A 15336-nucleotide genomic window follows, 5' to 3' on the forward strand; every position below is an offset into this window, starting at 1 on the left:
ATGTCCTTGCAATTTGGCCTGAAAGAGGTAGGAGTAAAAGAAGAAGATGTAAAAATGATGGCTAATAATAAATATACTGTAAAGTGGCTACATGAAATATGAACACAAATTAGGAGTTGAAATTTTTAAAAAACAAGAGAAGCAGCATAAAACATGTATTTTAGAACACGAATGCGGAGTTTAAATGAGAAAGTGAATACAAGTCAAGAAAAGAGTAGAAATTAAGGACAATAATTGAAACTATAGATGGATAAAGTGGGAGAAGTGAATATATTGGCTTCTTATGGAGTACAGGTGATGAAAGAACACAACAAAAAAGATTCAATTTAACGTATTGCATTTGAAGAATGATTTGGTTCTCTGTGTATTGTGTACTTGTTTATTAGTTTTACGCTTATAGTTTGATCTGTTCGTTGTAGTTGATTTGGTCCTTTGATGACAATGTAGAGAGAGATTAAATTTAATTACTTGACATTAGAACTCTGTATTCCCTAAAAAGGTAGAATTTTTTATTACTAATCTAAAAAAAATTTTAAGGTTTATAAAAAAGACAGGAATTCATTGAAAAATTGTAAAATTCTATTCACATCATCTAGCCGTTATACTCATCTTAGGTAGCAGTGATTATGCCACATCAGCAACCAAACTTACTCACGTTAGAATTGACGTGAAGGACTAGTACGTAGTTGAAAGCACAATTTTAGGGGTCAAAATGTACGATTAAAATCTCACTATCAAATTAATGTCCAGTCAACGAGATGTTATTTGTAAGACGGATTGTGTGAAAGAATTTAATTTTATTATTAATTACTAAAAAAATTTTGGATTTATTATTCGTTGGCGTTTAAAATAAAAAATATCATGTATTAGAATTGACATGTTGACTTTTATTTAATTATAAAAGGTGTAAATAGGATGATACCATAGCAAAAATGACAATAAGTGAAGCTTTTTTTGTTTGAAAAAAATTTAAAAATAATTTTAAATGAAACTGTCCTTTTATTTGATAGTTTCTTTATTTTTCTTATTTTTTTATTTAATTTATTTAAATAAAAAAAATAATGCACGGTCCAAATCTGGAGACCACGTTGAGAATTTAGTCGGAATATTCACCATCAAATCGTCATCAGTATCACTCATCACTGTGTACTCTTCCATGCTGAGCGACAATAATGTCAATTTCACAGGAATAGTCTCACAAGAGAACAAGTCAAAGAACGTCTCCTCCTTCTTCTTACTTATTTGCGCTTCCCACTTGGGTGAAGATGGCATGCAGTTGCAAGGGAAAGGTTGTCTTTTGTCTTACCATCATCCCAGCTTGTTCTACCCGAATTCCTTTTCAAGTTTCAACTTCCTAACAAATCCACGGACGCGATGTTCAAACCGGGGCCTGAAAAGCCACCAAACCGATACGATGTTCAAAACCCCAACTTGGTTTACGATATTTTCTTAAGCTCCGGAAACGGAACTGCCGAGTCAATAATCGCATACACTTCATGCCTCTATGCCTCTCTTCAAAGGGCAGGGTTCTCTGTTTTCTTGGATTATGGTCACAGCATCTTCTCCTCACCACTGCAAGCCATGCAAAGGGCGAGAGTTTCTGTTGTTGCTCTTTCGACTGGCTATGCTGGTTCCCCGAGGAATCTGGAGCTGCTGGAGCTGATGCTTGAATGTCGCAGAAACTCTGGTCAGTTCATTCTGCCGGTGTTTTTGGGAGTGACTCCGAGAGATATGCGAAAAGCTTTTGCTGATTTCACAAAGAGCGTATCGGAGAAAGATAAGGTAGAGTGTTGGAAGGTAGCTTTGGAACGAATCTGTCAAATCCAATCCTACCAGTGGGTTTACCTAAACAATTATAAATGGTATTTTTATTTATAATTTTAATAACAATTTTTTTTTTTTGCCTTGCCTTGCCTTTCAATCTTCCCATGGATGAGTGTCTTTCATTTTTTGTGGTTTTCTTAGACTATATGACTTTGGTTTTCAAAAGATTTATCTCCCTATTGGTTAGTTGTTAGAGAAGACATTCGATTAGGAAATACTGTTTCAGCAGGTATTTTTTTCAAAAATACTATTAGTACACCAAAATCAATCACTAATGTATTTATGTATAAATATATGTGGTTTAATTTATTTTTAATGTGTATTTGTATTCCAATATGTATTTTATAATGATAGCCGACTTTGATGGTTGATTTGCATAGTCGATTTTTTCTTTTGAAAGTTGAACGGCAACTTTGCATACTTAAAAGTGACAGGCAGATAAAAAATCAGTAGATTATGACCTTAACTGTTCTTGTTGTTGTTGATGCTTTTTTTTTTTAAATATTCCGTGACATTAATTTAACTTTTAATGGAATGTTTTATTTTTTTCATTTTAATTTTAGTCTAAAATGTAAATTGAAAAAGTATATGGAACCAAAAAGTTATCAACAAAAAATTAAACAAAATCATATTAATTTATATTAATAATTAATTTTAAATTTTTTAAATTCAAAATTAAAAAAATTTAAAATTGATTAAGTAAACCTAATTAAAACCTATAAAAATCTTTTTCTTCTTCCTCACATTAACCTACCCACTTTCAACAATCACACACACCTCTTCCATTCTCCCCTCCTACCTCGGATCTCGCTTCCGCAAGCTTAAGTCTTTTCCGGCCACCACCCACCGCGCTGCTGCCGGAAAATCAACAGGGGTGTGTCTCTTCACCTTTCGATTCTTCGTATGGGAGAAATGGGTTGAAGTCAAAATCCAAATTTGGCTCCCTTTCATCTGGTTCTGGTTCTTCCAATGGGTTTGAAGAGAGTTTATTGTCTTCAATGTTCAAACCAGCGAAAAAGGGTAACAATAATAATAACAAGAACAAAGTAAAAGTGAAGAATTCTGGTTCGGCGTCTTCACCTTCTCCTTTGCCACCTCGAAGAGCGGGGTGTTTTGGTGCTCTCCGAATAAGGATTCGAGGAAGAAGAGCAAGGAGATTGATTGGAGTGTTCTTGGTTGGGACAAGGATGATGAGTTGCTTTCGGATTTGGGAAGCTTCTCGAGCAAGAAGCAGCAGAAGATTCTTAAGAAGGCATTGAAGGAGGAATAGAAGATTAGCGGCATCATCATTACATATTAGGTGCCGTTTTAATGATTAAAAAGACCGCAAATTACACAATTACAGAAATATAAAAAAAACATTCATTTAGTATGAAAAAAAACATTCTAATACTTAACAAAATCAAAATCCAGTTATATTTTCGTAAAGATAATTAAATATTTATAAAATTTAAAAAAAAAAGTATAAAATTCTTAAAGAAATAGAGACATTCATATTTGCAATACAAAAAATTCGAAAAATATATAAAAGAACATTCATTTAGTATGAAAAAGAAACATTCTGATATTTAGCAGAAGAAACATCTATATATATTAATTCGTAGAGATTTATGATTCACCCAAAGGTATTTGGTTGGTTTTTGGCTAATACCTTTTGGTTCCTAGCATTGTTCATGTAAATTTAGTTTTCATATGGAAAGACAAACCAATATTTTGTTACAATGGATTAAAAGGAACATGAAGGGTTCCGATTATTTATTTCACTCTGGATTATGGTGGGTATGGCGTGACAGAAATAATGATATTTTCAAACCGTTTTGAGGATATTTTTGACATCTACCTTGATTATAAATTGGGTATCCGTCCCCCAAATTCAGTTACAGTAAATTGTGTTGCCAGTGTTTATTAAAGGAAAGAGCTCTCTAGTTTTGGTTGTGTACTGAGAGATGCATGTGGAGCTTGGGGTGAAGGGATGTTCATGATCTCTTCGTTTTTCAAATGTACTATGTTTTGAACTCTTTGCTTTATGGAGAGGTATTATTCTAGCGTGGGAGTGTGGCTTCAAGATAGTGATATGCTAAACAGACAGCATTGACTCCTGTTTCACTTAGCACAGGTGGGACATTTATCAACACAAGTAGCAAATAGAGTTTTATTAAATAAGATTCATGAAGTGCTTCAAAGGAATTGAGATGTGGAAATCAAGTTGATACAACACACAGCAAACACTGGGTAGGGGATTCATCTTTTAAGTTTCGTTTCTCGTCTTTATCACCTATCTACCTACCTGACATAACTGCCTCACTCAAAACTTCTTCTCTATTGGGGAAGAGTCAAAACTACCAATGCTTGGAACTTTCACTTTTCTAGAAACCCAAATGAGAGGCATCGGAATTAGCAGTCCTTGTGAGTAGGATACAATTATGGTGTCCTCTAATCTAGGTAAAAGAGTGTGGTCTATTGATCCTTTGATTCCTTTCAGGTTCATTCACTTGTAAATCTTATTTTCATTTTTTTTAACTCACTCCTTTGCTACATCATTTACCTAAACAAGCCTATTTGGAAATCCAAAGCTCCCTATAAATAACTCCTTTTTTTGAACAGCTGTGCTCAACATAGTTGATACTGATGATGTTTTTGCTAGTCTAGAGGGATAACAAGGGTATTTATCCTGTGTATTACCTGCAAATCTAATTGAAATCAGTATCACATTTGTTTTCACATTGTCCAAAGACGGCCTTCTAGGGACAAATTCATTTCGCATCATTGGTGATTGTTGCTTGTGTCCGATAAAATTTGATAAGTTCCTGTTGATAGACTTTGTTGGTTGAAAGGAGGAAGGAGACTAAAACTTGGTGGCAATGTGCTTTATATGCCATTATAAGGTTTATTTTATTGGAGCATAACTCTGGCATTTTTAATGATAGACAATCCACTAATCCAGTGGGTATTCTCTCTTAGATATGCAGAGAGATTTTCAGTCTTTGCTTATTTTATGTAATTATTTTGCCTTTCTTTCTCTTTTGTATCAAGGATCTGTTATACTCACCATTTTTTGTATTTTATCCCCTTTATTAATAATATCTCTTCTTTTATTAAAGAAAAAAATGCTTATGTAATTTATTATGCAGCTCAGTCTTAGTATATATGTTTTGTAGGAGTGACAATGATATGCATATCAAGAATGTTGTCGGATACGTTGGAGGCTTGTTGGGCACAAGAAAATTGTTTATTGCTGAGTATGAAGTGGAAGTAGGATACCGAATACAAGATGCCACTAAACTGTTGGTCCACTCAAAATCAAAGGAGGTTCTTCTCCTTGGGATATGGGGAATGGTGGGTATTGGAAAAACAGCAATTGCCAAAGCCATTTATAATGAAAATTGTGGTAAATTTGAGGGTAGAAGCTTCTTGGCAAATATTAGGGAAGTATGGGAGCAAAACACAAGTCATGTTTATTTACAAGAACGTATTCTTTTAGATATCCTCAACTTACCAAAAATAAGAATAGATAACATCGAAATTGGAAAAAAGATGTTAAAGAAAAACTTTCTAATAAAAAAGTTCTTCTTGTACTTGATAATGTGAATAAAAAGGAGCAGTTGAATGCTTTGTGTGGAAGTACGGAATGGTTTGGTCCTGGGAGTATAATAATAATCACGACAAGAGATAGAAGTCTACTTCAGGATCATAGAGTTGACCATGTGTATAGAATGAAAGAAATGAATGAAAATAAATCTCTTGAGCTTTTTAATCGGTATGCATTCAAAAAAGCATCTAATAGGCAATATCTTGATGAACTTTCTAAAAATGTAGTTGCTTATGCTGGAGGATTGCCACTAGCTTTGGAAGTCCTTGGCTCCAATCTTCTTGGAAGCTTGGAGAGTATCCCTGATGGACTCATAGACTCTCCTCATCCTGTGCTACAGAAGGTTCTGAAAAAATGCGTGGAAGATTTAAATGATACGGAGAAAGCCATATTCCTTGATATAGCTTGTTTCTTAATTGGGATGGATCAAGAAGAGGTGATCCAAGCATTAAATGCCTTTGGAACTTGGCCAAAGATGGAATAAAAGCCCTTGAGGATCGATGCTTTATAACATTTGATGAGATGAACAAACTTAGAATGCATGTTTTGCTACGAGATATGGGAAGAGAAATCATTTATGAGCAAAGGGGAGGAGATCCTGCGGTGAGTAAATTTTGGCTTCTTTAGGATACATGTTTGATGTATTATCAATTAATTATGATGTGAATTTATTTACTGAAACATCTTATTACATTAAGGAGCAAACTTAACACCCATTTTGCTTCTTAGTAATTTCATAACTTTGTAAAGTTTGGTCGTGCTTCCTGCATCCTGATTGGTAACAAATTAACAAGTTTCAAATGTGATAGTTTTTATTTGTAACATTACTAGAAATAAAAATTGATAGTCTCTTGTATCTAAGCTATGCATTTTTATTGTTTCTCGTTTCAGTCATGGATCTATGATGTGTTCTTGAGTTTTAGAGGAGAAGAAACTCGTGCAACATTCACCTCACATCTCTACACTTCTCTTGCAAATGCTGGAATTTATGTCTTTAGGGATGATGACGAGATCCGGAGGGGAGATCGAATCTCCATTTCACTACTGCAAGCAATCAGAGCATCTAGAATTTCTGTAGTTGTGTTGTCAAGGCATTATGCAAATTCAAGGTGGTGTCTGCAAGAGCTGGAGAACATAATGGAGTGTCGCAGGGCCATAGGTCAGGTGGTTGTGCCTGTTTTTTATGGTGTAGATCCCTCTAATGTAAGGAATCAAACAGGTCTATTTGGAGAAGCTTTTCAAGATCTTTTAAAAAGATTTTCAGTGGATAGAGACAAGGAGAAGAGGTGGAGAAAAGCGCTTCATCAAATTGGTTCCATTGCAGGAATTGTGATCATAGATTCCAGGTAATTTGATCTCTTCTTAAAATTAAATATTCATTGATATTTGTGCTTGATAGTCTAATATTTGAACTAATGATGTTACTTTCTTTAGGTATATTTTTTTAGTATAATCTCTTAACTCATTTTTATTAAAAACTGTGTAAATGAAATCTGCTGAGAATAAATTTTTAACAGTGATGTCACGTAACCAAGAGGTGTGCAATATATTTCATATTTTGATGTTTTCATCATATAGTGAAAATAGAGGAAAAATTTTGCTGCTTCCTTGCAAATTTTGAAATTAAGAAACTTAAAGGAAACAAAATAACATTTCTTTTCTAATTAAAATTGTAATATGAAATAACATATTTTTCTTACAGTGAACCTTTTTCACACATGTTGTGTAATAAGACCCCCCCCCCCTTTTTTTTTCTCTCTTGTTCTCCTCCCTTTTTTTCACCTTTGGACCATATATCGTCAAGCCAGAGGATTGCTACAAAAAATTGAAGAATGGAGATAACATTTAGAAAGGTATGGCTGTCGTCATTCTCAAGGAACATGATGGTGTCATTAGCAAATTCTGAGTGATAAACCACAATCCTTCTGGATGTCCCACTTTCAGACCTGTAACTAATTCATTCTCCACTATCTTAGAGGTCAAGTATCTAAGAACGTCTACCACTAAAGTGAATAGCAGAGAGGAGCAAAAGTCTCCCTCCCTAACACTCCTTTTACCTCAAAACCATGATTTTGGCTATTCATTCACCATCACCTAAAAGCTAAGGTACTCATTCTTAGATACCCTGAGATTGAACTTCTCCACATATATAGACCAAAACCTTTTTTTCTAAAGCACTTTGTCCATAAAGCTCAAGCTAACCCTTTCATAGACTTTCCCAAAATCTAAGTGTAAGAAAAAACATTTTTTGATTTTCAGTAGCATCCACCACTTGATTGGCTACAAGGCAGCATTGAAGATTTGCCTACTAGCCAAGGAAGGGCACTTTGGTTCTCCAATATAGAGTTCCCTAAATAACGTTTGGCATATTCAATTAATTAGTTACATGTACATGATTTTAAAAGGAGCTATAAAGAAAGTCATAATTAATTATAGTTTGGTTGAAAGGGTTTTATAGTTTTCTATTCACACATCCAAGAGGGCTGTGTGACTTTAGGCTTTGTTTAACTAACATTTCTCTTGCCTAGACTCTTACATGAATGAATGCAAGAACAAGATTTATTTCTTTTTCCTTTATTCCACATACATGCTCAATTACTCAAATATTGGGTGAATATCAGTTTTTTCCTGTACAAAATTTTTCTTCTTTTGATAACCTCTTGTACATTATTGATTCGTCGTTTTTGTAGGAATGAAAGTGAGGATATCAGTTTGATTGTTGAAGATATCTCTGCTTTGCTAGATGATACACTCTTATTTGTTGCACAACATCCCGTGGGTGTAAAATCTCGTGTGCAGCATGTGATTAAACTACTAAACCACCAATATGCAAAAGATGTTCAACTGTTTGGAATATTGGGAATTGGAGGAATCGGAAAAACAACCATTGCCAAAGCCATTTACAATCAAATTCATCGTGATTTTGAGGGTTCTTCCTTCCTCGAGAATATTAGGGAATTCTGGGAACTAATAACTGCTCGAGTTAATTTACAAGAACACCTTCTTTCTGACATCTACAAAACAACGAAAATAAGGATACATAGCATTGAATTTGGAAAAACTATATTGCAGCAAAAGCTTCGTCATAGAAGGGTGCTTGTTATACTTGATGATGTTGATGAACTAGACCAACTAAAAGCTTTGTGCTGGAGCCGTGAATGGTTTGGTCCAGGGAGTAGAATAATCATCACAACAAGAGATGAAAGTCTACTTAGAGTGCTTAATGTTGACCACATATCTAGAATGTCAGAAATGGACAATGATGAATCTGTTGAGCATTTTTGTTGGCATGCATTCAAACAATCAAGTCCCAAAGAGGATTTTGCTGAGCTTTCCATAGATGTAGTTGCATACTGTGGAGGATTGCCACTAGCTCTTGAGGTTATTGGATCTGTTTTGTTTGATAAGAATGTAAAAGAGTGGGAAAGCCTATTGGAAAAACTAAAAAAAATTCCAAATGATAAAGTACAGAAAAAGCTAAGAATAAGTTTTGACAGTTTAAACGATGATACAGTAAAAGAAATATTCCTTGACATAGCTTTTTTCTTTATCAGCATGGATCGGAATGATGTAGTGCATATCTTGGATGAATATGATGCTGAAATTGGAATAAGTGTTCTTGTTGATCGAAACCTAGTGACTGTTGATAGCAATAATCGGCTTGGAATGCATGCCTTGTTGCGTGATATGGGAAGAGAAATAGTCCGTGAGAAATCACCCAAAGAGCTTGAGAGGCGAAGCAGATTATGGTTGCAAAAAGAAGTATTTGAAGTATTACAAACACATACCGTAAGACCTGTAAATCTCTTAATTTTTTATTTTTTCTGTGGCCACTTGTTAAGGTTCCCAAAATAGTAAAGTTTTTATAGAAGTAAATTTTTGAAGTTTTCAGTGTATTAAAAACTTGAAAATTAACAATTTTTTGGAAATCTTGCAAGTCTTTTTCTGGCACTTACTAGTAAAAGTCTCTATTTAAAATGGCAACAAAGGAAACCAAAAGAAGTTAATGAACCTATTTCTTACACTTAGCTTTTAAATTACCTAAGGTACCTCATTTATTTTTATTCTCTATTCATCTTATCTTGAAGGGTACCAAAGCTATTGAGGGAGTGACTTTAAAGTTGCCAAGAAGCAATGCATTTTGTTTGGAGACAAAAGCATTTAATAAGATGAAGAGACTGAGGTTGCTGCAACTTGCTAGTGTACAACTTGATGGAGATTTTGAACATATGTCAAAAAATATAAGATGGATTTGTTGGCATGGATTTCCTTACAAAATACATACCTTCCAAATTTTATCAAGCAAGTTTAGTTGCCATGGAGTTAGAATCCAGTAGTCTTAGATTCATGTGGAAGAAGACCCAGGTAAAAATTAAGAGTGATAATTTCACACCTAATTTTTTCCATCATACCTTTTGACACTGATTTTATACAACTTTCTAACTGACCATGTGTATGTTATATATGGTTACCCCAATAGAATTTAGTTCTTCAGTCATCAAAGTTTTATTCTTCTGCGGTTCACATGCATGTTATGGTTTCCACAGCTATTAATTGGCAAAATTGATTTGCATTAACCACCAAATGCTTATAATTCAACAAAGCATAAAATTAATGCATGTTTGTGTATGGGAATATTATTGTTGCCATTTTCCATCAGTTGTTTTAAATTAATCGATTATGTAATGCATGAATTTGATTAAGGTTCTTATCTATTTAAGAGTAAAATATACATTTTGTTCTAAATGTTTGGTTGGTTTCATATTTATTCCTAAGGTTTTCACTCAACTTTTCAAAACATTGTTAGTTTCACCGTTCTTTTCAAATGATTTTTTTATTCTCATTATACCCCCTCCCACTCTCACCCTTACCTTTTTCTCCAACCTTCCTCCATGTGCCCCATCATTACCACCGCCACCAGCACTACCACTATTGCATTGTTTATAGGTGAGATACGGAATACCTAGCCTCAGTTCTTAGGCTACATGACAAAGTCATCATTTACCCTCTTGATCCAAGATGGTTGTCCCCGATCCGTGGAATGTACTTGCAAAGACTCCAGTGGTCAGCTAAGCATGGGTCTTAAGAAACACTAGGAATAGAGAACATACTTGATATAGGAGTTTATGCAGTTATTTATAGTGGTACTTGATTGAAAGCAATAGAAGGACCAATTGTAGTAATTTCGAAGACTTTTAGAGTAATAAAAATTTGTTGTGGACCAAAATGTCTGATATAAAATTTGTTGGGGACCAATTTAGGTGGTTACTAAAAAAAAAGAAGGTTGTTTGCTAATGATTCAACTGAAATTTTTAGTCTCGGTTTTGTTCATTGACTAGTTATTTCATGTAGGGGTTGTGATAGTGGGGGTGCTGATTGTGCTGAGGTGGATAGGAAGGGAGAGGGGAAAGGAAAGGAAAACAAGAAGAGGAAAGGGTGACGGTGGTCGTGGTGCTTGTGGTGGTGATGGTGATGATGGATATGGATATGGAAGAAGGTTGGAGAAGAGAGTGAAAGTGATGAACTGATGATGAGAGGAAGGGTATAATGTGAATGAAAACATTATACACAAAAGGGTAAAATTTATAATATTTTGAAATGTTGAGCATAAAATTGGAAGAAAAATTTAAGGAATAAATTTATAAATTTAATTTTGATGCACTGTCAGTGTAAAGTAGTTTTACACATGCATCTAATTACATAATATTAGATGCAAAAATAATTACTTTTTACATTGATTATGGTCATCCAAAATAGAGATGTTATTGCACGACTGACGATTGTGCAAAACATTTTACACTCTCAGTGCATCAATTATAAATTTGAAACTAATTTCAAATGTTAGGTTTAAAAGTATACTTTAATTCCTATTTTAATATGCCTTTTTCTTTCATTTAGAAAAGAACAACAATGCTTGGTCCTTTTGAATTTTGATAAGCTAATTAGTTTTGAACGTTGCCAAGTGTTTTCACAAAGTAAATTCTCTCAATTGATCACTTTTTATGTTTATTTATTTATTTTTCCTTTTCAGTTCTTGGGGATGCTAAAGGTTCTCAATCTTAGTCATTCTTATCACTTGACTCAAACTCCAGATTTTTCATACTTGCCTAATCTTGAGAAGCTATTACTCAAAGGTTGTTCAAGTTTGTCTATGATTTCAGATACAATTGGACATCTCAGAAAAATTCTTCTCATAGATTTGGAAGATTGCACAAGCCTTCCTAACCTTCCTAGAAGTTTTTATGAGTTGAACTCTTTGATAACACTCGTCATTTCTGGATGTTCATTAATCGATAAATTGGAAGAGGACTTGGCACAAATGAAATCCTTGAAAAAATTGATTGCGGATAAGACTGGAATAACACAAGTGCCATTTTCAATAGTAAGATCAAAAAGCATTGGATATATTTCCTTGTGTGGCTACGAAGGTTTCACACGTGATGTGTTTCCTTCTCTCATTTGGTCTTGGATGTCACCAACAAATAATCTTTCATCATTAGTACAATCATTTGCTGGTTCGGGAATTGTCTCTTTAGATGTACTAAATCTCCGAAGTTTTTGGGTTGAGTGTGGCACGGATCTTCAACTAAGTGGAGGTGTAGCAAAAATTCTGGATACTTTGTATGCCACATACTACAAGGAATTAGAAGTAACACCAACTACATCACAAGCCTCACAAATTAGTAGTTCATCCTTGATTGGCTTTCATAGTCAATTTCACACTTTTGGATCACCCAAGTCTCTTTTAATTGAAGTGGGAAAGAAGACTACAGTCAGCAATATTCTTAGGGAGATAATTTTGCAGGTTTGTCTTTTAAAATCTCTTTTCATTGATTTTTGCTGGAAGAAATATTTTTTAAAATATATAATATAATTTTAATATGTTATTGTTATTATTATAACATTATATTAGTGATAATTCAGAATAGAAAACTTTAAAGTTAATTGATTCAAAAATCTAAATTTAGTATAATTCTCAACTTGGCCAGGTGCCAAATAGGGTTGGAAAATTTAATATAATAAATATTCAATTTATTTTGAATTTGATATAGGTTTTACCAACATATAGTAACTTAACTTTAGGTACTAAATATATAATTTTATTATATAAAGATAATTGAAAACAATAAAGCAACATATTTTATGATATTTTTTTCATTATAGTTTACAGTAGGAAATAGAAAATTTCTAGCACATAGAAGAGAAAGTATTTTATGTTATTTATGCTTTAAAAACTTTATCGAAGCAACACCTTTTTCCTTAAAAAAATGATATAAGTAGGTAAAGTTTTTCGAAATAAACTATAACTAAAATATTTAAATAATAAACAGTTTTTACCTTTAATTTATAGAAAATAAAAATTATTGTTCTTATTATTATTTTAGTATTTTGTTAGATTTTATAATTTGTCTTTTTTTTTTTCTTTTGGTGTTACAGAAATTGATCACTGTTGAATTTCATGATTATTTGTTGCCTAGTGACAATTATCCATATTGGTTAACCTTCAATAGTGAAGGTTCTTCCATAATTTTTGAAGTCCCTCGCGTGCATAGCCGGGAGCTGAAGACAATAATGTTGTGTATCATGTATCCTTCTTCTCCATATACCATCACATTTGAATCTCTCAAAAATGTGTTGATCATAAATTATACTAAGTCCACCATTCAGGTCTATAAGCAAGACACACTAGCCTCTTTCGAAGATGAAGAATGGCAAAACATAATTTCAAGTATGGAACCTGGTGATAGAGTGGAGGTTCATATTGTGCTCTTTGGGTATGGATTCAGTGTGAAGAAAACAACGGTTTTTCTCATATATGATGGCCCGATCGACCAAAAAATGGAGCACCAGTATGCAGATGTTATTGTTTCCTGTGATAATGATACTATTTCCGGTTTTGGTGATGTGACATCAAATGAGAATGTCTGCGTTTCTGACGGTGATATTGTTGCATTAGTTAAGAATGAAAAAACTTTTCCCATCGTGGTTCCAAGTGCTTCCTTAAACTCTCAAGAGGAATCAGGAAACTTAGGATACAAAAACACAACTCAAAATCAAGAATATCAGCAGCTTCAAGAGGTAAACTCTCACTTAAAGAACTTTCAAATCTAGAGCCATTTACTAAACATGACATCTTTTTTTATTCCTGTTCTCTAAATTATTTGCCGTGTACAGAGTCCCTTTGTTCCCAAGACTGATGATGCAGAGCCAGACAGAGTCGAAGAAACAAATGAAAGTGAGCGTCTTGTCGATCTTCCTGAAGATGTTGATTTACTGGCAGAGTTAGATAAGATCTTATCAGAGAGTTATATTTCTAAATTCAAATCTCAAAGTCTCTCGGTGATTCATATCCTTCACAAGATACAACAACTTTTTGATAATCAATTAGAAGTATTGGTGGCTGATGGTGGCATTAGAAGACAGTTTCTCGACCTTTTGGCTCAGCTAAAACAAATGAAGTCACAAGTCCCTACAAATCTTAAGCCTTTGGTTAGTGATATTAAGAAATTCTATGAAGATGTCCTCAATTATTTCCCGTCTATTCAAGATCCAAGAATCGACTTCAAGACAAGTTAGAAACATCTAAATCCAGGCAGGCTCACTTTTATGCTTCAATTTCTAAAGGGAAAGAAAGGATCAATGAGATGTCAAAGGAAATCAATGACTTGGAGCTGAAACTGAAAGCCCTGAATGTGAAGAAGGACAAGTTAGAATCCACTGTGAAACTTTGTGAGGTTGAAACTCGCAACATCAATATGAAGGCTGCCACTTGGGTGACAGAAAGCGACGAGGTCGAGAGAACTCTCCAAGCTTCAGAGTCTGCCTTCAGAAATGCTGAATCATCGAAACAGAATTATGAGAGGAAGCTAATTGAATTGAAAAGAGCTCTTGGCAACATTAAACATTAGAATTTTCTTCATTTTGTAATTATTCCTTTTTCCGTTTGTTCGTTTGTTAACTTCTGCGATTGTTTAAGTAGAATTTAACAACTGTGGCAAATCCAAATAATAATTTCCTATTATTTTTCCTTTGGACCGTTAGTCGTGCTTCCTTTATGATTTGGACTTGCTGCTTTTCTCTGATTTGGAAACGATGTCAATCTACAAGATAGCATCATTTCAAGAAACAAACCTATACCCGTTTGAGAAATGAGAAGTCAGTTTTGTAGTAATATTATAGAAATAGAAATGAACCCTGAACCAAACGAAAGTAAATCCTATAATTAGCCCGTGTCAATTGTCTCAATAATAGAGTGATTTACTTTGCACATAGTGTGAACAATTTGAAAATTTTCTTTTTACTTATTAATTGTCAAACTAGTTTTGGTAGTTGAAAATGAAAGCCACTAGCAAGTGCTCACAAATGAAACGTGGCTAGGCTGAGTGCCTGAGACTTGACCAGATTTACGATCTCTTCACTTTCGCTTTCTCCAGTTCATCAGCACAAGCAATCCTCGCTTTCTACTTGTGCAATTTTCTAAGATTTGTTACGATTTTTGGACTTTTCACTCTTTCTAGCCACTTTCTTGTCCTATAAAAGGAAACCCAGTCTTATTGTAAAAGCATGTCATTTTCCCCTTATCTGAAAATGTTACACCTACTGGGCAAATTTTATTATATATATACAATTTTTTTGGCAACAAACCCTTATTACATCATTTCAGGGCTCAATTTTTTCGATATAGAAGGTGTGTACGTGTCTTTCCCAAATATGGAGTCATGGGGTACCAGACCAATTTGTGGGGCAGATTTTTTATTAATGTCAGATCCTAGAACTCGGACCGTGCGAGTTCATTGAATTTCAAATTTGACTCCACAAATTGGAGTGTCCGATTTGGAGCTGGTGAAATTTTGAATTTTCTAAAGGTGGTAATCGGACCCTCCGTGTTGTTAGTAGTGTGTAAATTTTTTACTGTACTGTAC

The 15336-nt window shown here is 33.9% G+C and overlaps 1 protein-coding gene across 1 annotated transcript; it reads left to right on the forward strand.

Annotated features, from left to right (window-relative positions):
- The first annotated feature begins 1194 nt into the window (after nt 1-1194).
- LOC112730381 (disease resistance protein RPP2A-like) lies at nt 1195-14454 on the forward strand. Its single transcript, XM_072209584.1, is given in 14 exon segments — nt 1195-1862; nt 4983-5368; nt 5371-5874; nt 5877-6016; nt 6305-6759; nt 8104-9202; nt 9502-9687; nt 9689-9778; nt 10753-10932; nt 10935-10955; nt 11445-12218; nt 12851-13492; nt 13589-13958; nt 13961-14454. Coding segments are annotated over 14 exon segments (5697 nt in total). The 5' UTR covers nt 1195-1374; the 3' UTR covers nt 14323-14454.
- The last annotated feature ends 882 nt before the right edge of the window (nt 14455-15336 follow it).

Source organism: Arachis hypogaea, chromosome 12 (assembly GCF_003086295.3).
Source record: "Arachis hypogaea cultivar Tifrunner chromosome 12, arahy.Tifrunner.gnm2.J5K5, whole genome shotgun sequence".
NCBI classification, from domain to species: Eukaryota; Viridiplantae; Streptophyta; class Magnoliopsida; order Fabales; family Fabaceae; genus Arachis; species Arachis hypogaea.